The sequence below is a fragment of the Panulirus ornatus genome, chromosome 61 (genome assembly GCF_036320965.1).
Source record: "Panulirus ornatus isolate Po-2019 chromosome 61, ASM3632096v1, whole genome shotgun sequence".
Classification (NCBI taxonomy): Eukaryota; Metazoa; Arthropoda; class Malacostraca; order Decapoda; family Palinuridae; genus Panulirus; species Panulirus ornatus.
In genome coordinates, this window is record NC_092284.1 from 3,877,357 (window position 1) to 3,885,513 (window position 8,157).

At 35.8% G+C, this 8,157-nt stretch overlaps 1 protein-coding gene across 7 annotated transcripts in view; it reads left to right on the top strand.

The window, feature by feature from the left end:
* LOC139767458 (ATP-binding cassette sub-family C member 4-like) overlaps positions 1 to 8,157 on the top strand; it is a 140,042-nt gene extending 131,885 nt beyond the window's left edge. For all 7 annotated transcript variants that reach the window (XM_071696861.1, XM_071696862.1, XM_071696860.1 and 4 more), the window contains 5 exons: positions 384 to 629; positions 1,491 to 1,663; positions 3,003 to 3,132; positions 4,192 to 4,302; positions 6,271 to 8,157. In XM_071696861.1, the coding sequence (XP_071552962.1) occupies positions 384 to 629; positions 1,491 to 1,663; positions 3,003 to 3,132; positions 4,192 to 4,302; positions 6,271 to 6,438 (828 nt within the window). In that variant the 3' untranslated portion in view covers positions 6,439 to 8,157. The remainder of the gene's footprint in view (positions 1 to 383; positions 630 to 1,490; positions 1,664 to 3,002; positions 3,133 to 4,191; positions 4,303 to 6,270) is intronic.

The window sequence follows — 8,157 nt, forward strand, 5'->3', positions numbered from 1 at the left end:
ATCTAAATCTTTTTATATTTTCTTATCAGTTTCCAAAATTGTCAGGAAATGTGACCTTTGTATTTCAAAGTAATTTGTTTGATAAAAAGTAGTTTTCATCAAGATAATGGACTCGTTCATCATTCAAGCTGCAGTCAATACTTCTCAAAGCCTGTTTGTTATAACTTCTGTTTTTACATTGTCTAGAAATTTGAGTATGAGAAAATTTTTTCCTTTATTAAATAAATCAGAAAAAGTAAAAAGATCAGAAAGTCTTTTTCAGAATATTATAGTTTAACATAGTTAGGTCATGGATGAAGATTAAATTCATGCCAAGAGAATCAAAACAAATTAAAGATGAAAATTCATCTATCAGTTTTCTCTCTTTTTTTTCTTACATATAGATAGGCATCGTGGGCAGAACTGGCGCAGGCAAGTCTTCCATGTTGACCTCCCTTTTCCGTCTGACTGAACCATCAGGTGTAATTCGCATTGATAGCGTCGACATAAAGGAGTTAGGCCTTCACGACGTCCGTGGCAATATCTCAATTATACCCCAGGATCCAACTTTGTTCTCGGGGACCATGAGAAAAAACCTGGATCCATTCAGTCAGTATAATGATGAGCAACTCTGGAGGTCATTGGAAGAGGTGATTTATTTTCCTTACTTTATTTCGTGTAATGTTATTCCTGCATGTTGTGTTATATTTCTACTTGTTTGTTTGTCTTGCATTTATCATTCAATTGTCTAGATGTTCAGGAGTATGAATATGTACATGTGTATATATATATGTATATGTCTGTGTATGTATGTATATGTGCGTGTAAGGGCATTTATGTATATATGAGTGGATGGGCCATTCTTCCTCTGTTTCCTTGCACTACCTCGATTATGCAGAAACATGTATATAGCAATCGGAGTTTGCCTATGGTATTAGTTAGACCATCTAATACTCGGTAAGTTTCTGCATCACACCATTAGCCGTGGGGAACTTGAGAATGAGCTGCTGTGATGATACACTTCTGTCCTTTCACTGTACTCTTTACTCCCCTTGTTCTTTTTCCTCTTAATAAAAGGCATATTTTTTCTTCCTCTAAAACTCTTGAAATGTTTTTCTTGTCATCTCATTTCTTCCCGTCTCTGAACCACTCGTTTCAATGAAAGCCTAACCCTATTGTGGGCTTTTGCCTGTGATTGAAGCATTTAATTTTGGTTAATGGACTGTAACTTACAACTCCCTTTCCATCTAATACAAGTTAGATCAGATACATGCATGCATCTTTTATAGGATACAATTTTACAGAATTTTGGATCCTCAGCCCCTACCACGCAGCCTGGGAAGGGCACGAATGCATAATTTCCTTTGTGATTTGTATCTTGCTACCCTACTAATGCACTCGTTATTATACTGACTAATGGCTGTCGTGATTATTGTAAAATTAAGTGATTGCATGCCACGTATTACTGCTGTTCAGTGATGCAAGCTTCACACTATTTCATACTTTAATAGGTTCAGCTGAAGGAATCTGTTTCTGACTTAGAGGGAGGTCTTGAGGCAAGAATGGCAGAAGGTGGCAGCAACCTCAGTGTTGGGCAGCGACAGCTAGTGTGTTTGGCACGGGCCATCTTAAGGCACAATAAAATCCTTGTTCTTGATGAAGCCACAGCCAATGTTGATCCCAGGTATGTAGAATTGTGGTTTTGCTCTTTTGTTATCATAGCTGCACTGTTTATAGCTTAACGTAAATGAAGTCTGCCTATAATTATGAGGTGGCATTCAGTCTTACAGTTTTAAATCAGTTATGTTCACTTTTTATGCATAAACTGACCTTTTATGCATTCAAGTCAGATCATATCCATTGTCTATCTGTCATGTGCTATGGACACATTAATAACAAGAAACCCACAACATATTTTAGTTTACAGTATACCTGAATGCATTTTCTGCCATAACGACGTGGCATCAGGGACAAACAAACAACAGCTCCACTTTTCACACATCCACTCCATTGCTCTTATGTATAAAGAAACCAGTTCTTTTGCACCTAATCCCAGCGGGTAGAACCCAGGGCATGTAAAGTGGTGAAGGTAAACCATGGGATTTGGCTGTAGAGTTTTTGCTTTGGTTTTGAGACTCGATGTTACTGCTAGGGAGTGGATGTGGACAGACGAGGCCACTGTCTATTAATTATGTGACCTTCTTAAAGCAGGAAAACAAAAGAAGGAGTTAATAATACAGAATGCTATTACCGTCCATAATTCTTCCTTATTTCACATTTCATTCTCTGCTTCCGTATAAGACACTGTTCTGCTCATCAGATCTCATCATACACAACAGAGATCTTAAAGGTTCCATATTATTATTGCTCAAGAATAATTGAGTTTACAAAATCCTGCAAAAATATGATCAACACATACTATCCTTATACTGGGAACCTTATGACAGTCATACATTTCGTCACTTCATAAGGTATTTACTAATCTAACATAGGTTTGCTGATTTGTTAACCTTCTTGTGGGCCATAATTGCTCGAATAATGAATTTTGTATGTTTTACACCGTACGTCTGTAAAATCTATCAAATTACCCCGAGAGTAATTTTTGTAAATTAAAAAGAACATTTTTCTTTTCTTTCAAACTATTCGCCATTTCCCGCGTTAGTGAGGTAGCGTTAAGAACAGAGAACTGGGCCTTTGAGGGAATATCCTCACCTGGCCCCCTTCTCTGTTCCTTCTTTTGGAAAAATAAAAAAAAAAAATAATGAGAAGGGAGGATTTCCAGCCCCCCGCTCCCTCCCCTTTTAGTCGCCTTCTACGACACGCAGGGAATAAGTGGGAAGTATTCTTTCTCCCCTATCCCCAGGGAATGAAAAGAACATATCTTTGGTTAATATGGGACATTTCCTTGTAGTCTGTAACTGTACTATTCAAACAGTGTTAATATATTTGGAATATTGCACCAAGAACAGATGACTGATGCCTTTAAGGGAAAGTCAATATATATTAATACTTTACTTTTTCAGAACTGATGCCTTAATTCAACAAACCATTAGAACAAAGTTTAAAGACTGCACCGTCCTTACCATTGCTCATCGCCTGCACACAATCATGGACAGTGATCGTGTCATGGTGCTTCAAGCTGGTAGAGTAGAAGTGAGTGCCTGACTTGTAAATAAATATATAATATGGATTTATGTTCATGACTATCATTACTATTCAGATTAACTTTCAAAGTTAATGAAATTTACAATAAAGTTTAATATTAGATGCTTGGTTCATAGAGGTTTGAATTATATAATTATTTGACTAGGGAGGAACAGCCATACAGTTGATCTGAAGGAAGACTGATTTTCGAGGTGTTTAAGGATATGGGAGTTGAGGAGGGATCCAAAGACTTTGGAAATCGTTGATGTCAAAGCAATAGGGTGATAGTTAGAGGGGTCAGAACAGTCACCCTTCTTAGAGAAAGACTTATGGTAAAAATGATTTATATGAAATGTTTCATGTCGACACTAAACCAGCCATAAAATGCAAAGCTTTACAGTTGTAAGTGAAATTTTTCATAATTGAAATTTGAATAGCCCTAGTTCATTAAGTGTATATAAAATACATTACCTTTTTAAAATATTTTTCTAGGATTCTCAGGAAAACTTTTAAAAGGCAGAAATATATTAAAATCCTCTATAAAGAAGGGAAGGCAAGGGCTTCTTGTACGTTACTCGCTTTGTCTTATTAATTGCGTAGATCATTAAAAGACAAAGGCAAACATACGTGCATATATCTTCAGGAAACTGGTTGAATATAGTTATTGCTTTCATACAAGCAAGATATTGGCTTTTATGAAGTTTAGTATTAAAGATTTTATATTATTTTTAATATGTTAGTGCAAGTTTAAATTCCAGTACCATCATAGCTTCTCTCAGCTCGTCCATTACCATATAATGTGTCACACGTAAATACTCAGTCTACGGTGTTTCTGCATAAGGAAAATTTCATCTTTAAACTTTTTACAACCAGTGAATTTTTACTGGTGGAAAAGGCAGGGGAAAGGGAATCTGAACATGAAATTAAGGAAGTCTTCCTGTATCTTTTGCTTGGGAAGACATGATTAGATTACGGTAATTATTAAGACTTTTTTCTTTTGTATTACAAGTTTAAATCTTAATACAATATATTTCCTAAGTGTAATATGTTTTACCGTTATCTTTGCAGGAATTTGATGAACCACATGTGCTGTTGAAAAACGAGAAATCCTTGCTCATGTCACTGGTTCAGCAGACGGGCAAAGCGGCAACAGAGCAATTGTATCAGATTGCAGAGAAGGTGAGTGCTATACTTCCCCATTCACTAACTTGTGCCTTTCAGTCTGACAGCTGTTATGTGATATGAATTCTGACAAGCAGTAATACTGTCATATATGTAATGTTGCCGATCATCCCATTATAAGTACTGGCAATCAGCCATTTAGTTACCGACATCTAGGGCCCAATTGTAGAACCACATCTTCAGAACTTTGGATACCAACAGCTTCTCTTATTTAGTTCAAAGGTCAAAAGAACATATCACTTTAAAAGCGGTGTTAAAAGTAAAGGAGGTGTAAGTTTTATTTTTTTTTTCAGAATTTTAGTTCAGTTAGTTAGTTTAGTGTAAGAGACAAATTATGATTTGCAAGAAGGCGCTAGATAGCCCTAGGCACTTAAGCATTCCCAAGTTTGGACTACAGTAGCTCTTTAGGTGGCACTGCTTAGTTCTTACTGTCATCCACTTCATGATTAAATACGATAAAATCCTGTTATTTATATAATTTAACTGTTTTACAATTTCAGAGAATGAACATATATGTTTTTTATTTGTTAGATTTGTATGAGATGTGATTGTTCATAAGAACCTCCTACACTTTACTGCTGCTGTACAACCTTACACACAGTCTGACAGAAAATGAATACTTGGATACTTTTTGTACTAAAACAGAATTTATTTTTTCTTTTGCACCAAACTGTTGCCACTATGTTAGCAAGGTATTGTCATGAACAAACAAACAGTGTCCTCATTTTGTGTACATCTCTCCTGAGCTGTCATGTTTCACGCACTGAAACCAGACCCTGCCATCCGCAGATAGGCCCCACAAAATATTTCATGGTTCACCTGGACCATTTCATATGCCATGGTTCAGCTCGTTGACAGTATATCTGCTCCCATAAATCACACCGAGCCCATTCATTTTGTTGTATGCATGCTTTCCACCCTCCGGAATAGAAAAATAACAAAAATGGGGTAACAGTCCTGGTCTATAAAAAATCCACTCAAGCTAGGACAAGAATTGCCATCGTTTCCCCTTTTTATTTTGCTCAGCTTGGAGTACGTTTAAAATGAGGTGATGAATCAGCAAAGTGAGTTGCTATTGTTTCTGGTGAGGTTGTAAATGCTGTCTAAAGTGCAGTATTGGCTTCTAATTGGTTGATTATTTAAAATTATCTGCTATATTACCACCAAGAGTCAGTAGCATCGTCTGTTTTGTTGAACTTAGGGAGGCAGTGTTGTAATGCATGGCAGTCACACCTCCTTGACTCTAGGGAATGCATTTGTTTGGCAAATAAAGAGTGACAACCTTAGCAAGGGAAACGAGTTTTTACTCAAAACATTTTCCTCATGGCCGTACCTCCTTAAAATTTATTATTTCCTTCTCAAAACAGTATTCAAATTGGTTATTGTTCCCTTATATAGTTTAAGCTAGCTTAGCTTGGTTAGCTTATGTTACATTAGGTTTGTTAGGGAAGAATATCGTAATTGTGACGTGACATTCATCCTTTTTTCTGACTGGTGTCATGTAATATGCATTGAGCAGTATCCACTACATATAATTTTAACATTGTACATTATTCCTCAAGTATGTTGAACCTACTAATTTTATTTTACCTTGATAACAAAAAATTTTGGAGTAACTTATCAGCTGATGGCTTTCTTTGCATTCCCAGGTTATTTAACTAAACACCTTCTGATACCCCAGCTGATGTGGTATTTTCAATATTGCTTGTAACAGGTACCTTCCATTGATTAGAATACATTTATGGAAAATTACCCAACAGGAAAATGATTTGGGGCTATAAATGTGTTTGTACACGAGTCAGTAGCCATTGGTGTTGAGCACCCACCACAGTTACTAGTGAAGCTATAAACAATTGCATGATCCAGGGTAAATATTAATGTTGGATTCTATTGCGTCGGCTGATGTTGGGTACGTTTTGATCTTGGTAGTTGATGTTAATTTAGTCTTTAATATTATGATTTCAGGCATACCTTGCACGGCACAAGCGCGACACCGTATCAGTGGAAGCAGCCGAGACTGAAAGAGCACCAGATAGAGAAAGAGGATCAGACAATATTTCACTTGAAAACATTGATTTACAAACTGAAAACAGAGATGAAAATACCCGACAAACCACAACAAAAAACAGCTGAGGAAGAATTCTCACACAAGACCGAAAATTATTAGCAAACCTGCAGATAAACAAATGTTTATGTTTGTTGAACTTTAGCTAAGAGAAGTTATAGTGAGGTGCTTAATTTTCCATAAAAATTGTATTCTTGAATTGGAGTTGCTTTCTGTTTCAGTGTCTTATTAGGAGACAAAGAAGCAATCATTTACTCTATAATAAAACTGACTTGTACTTCTGTATGTATATATATTTTTGCAATGTATGTATATATAAATACATTATGTAATTTGTTTAATCTTGGCAGTTATTGTTGTGCCACATGTAAGTTCCTAAGATGCCTCCAAATATTTGTTTTGTTTCATCAGGTGCGAGTGGAACAATTTGTTGTTAAGTTACTGAGAAATCTAATTGTACTACGGGTTGTACCGATAACTGCATGATAAATTTTTTTTTACTTGGACGACTAGGGACCAATTATTTTTCCTATATCCTAGAACTACCTGTGATGTTGCCTTCTTTATATCCCATTCAAATTTTTATTTTCATTAAATGTGAGCAAACTTCACTATAGAAATATTATAATATTAAGGATTGTAGGAAGATCTGATAATTAAAATTGCAAAAGCTCGTCATACCTCAGGAAATGTAAATCCTTTAGCAAATGTTGGCAACTTACCTGAAACTTAGTCAAGAAACCTACCTGATCGAAGGTTGGAATGAACTGTATATGATATTTCTTGTCACAAAACCAGGACCCAGTTCACTGTGTACTTCATCTGCAAGTTCACTTTCATTCACTCATGATATATTTGGTATTTAATCGGCATGCTCTGTATCCTTATCACACTTAATCTCACATTCTTCATACAATAAAAATACCTCGCCACCATGCAGAAAAATTGTAAGCCATAACTGGGGTTATCAAATATTTTTTAGTATTTTACAACCCCAAGACCCCTTTTTAAGGGGCTTCAGCAGTTCTTGAGAATGTAATCCATGCAGGAGCATGGAATTATGGACTCGAAACAAGAAGGTCCTCAACGAGACTGTATTCTTATTCGTCCACTGACAGTAATACAGCCTCACCGAAGATCACTTCTCTCACACTGTCACCACATGCAGGCAGAGTATGGTAACACCAGGTTCTGAAGTGAACTATGAGTTCTAGTTGGCTGGATATTACATATGTAAGAAAACATTTCATATGTATACCTTAATCAATCATCTGAAATAGTGAAACTTAATTAATTTGGACAATACAGACCACAAGTCAGCCTGAATCACTTATATATTTGCCGACTCAATTACTGAAAGAAAATGTTACCAAACTACGCTACCCTGCATTTGTGAAAGTAACTTGGCTGTGAAGGAAGTTGGTGCAGAGAGCTGTGATACTGTACAGGGAGGCAATGGAAGCCAAAATACGAAAAAAAGAAGCTTATTCACTGTTGTCTGTTGTGTCATTTGCCAGAATATTTATATTCAAGTTTATTAAAAAATTTAATATTTTCTTTGTAAGTGTAGAAAATAGCTCAGCATTTGGATTTGTTTTCAAATTTCAGAACTTTTAGGAAATCTTGATTTACTTTGATTTCTTACTAATTCTGTACAACTTATTAGTAAAGGTGACTGTATTTCACCGTGTAGAGGAAGAGAATTTGGTGACTTCAGGAACATACTGAACTACCTAAAGTATTTGTTATATACTTGAAATTTTGTAGAAAAATAAATGAAAACCAAA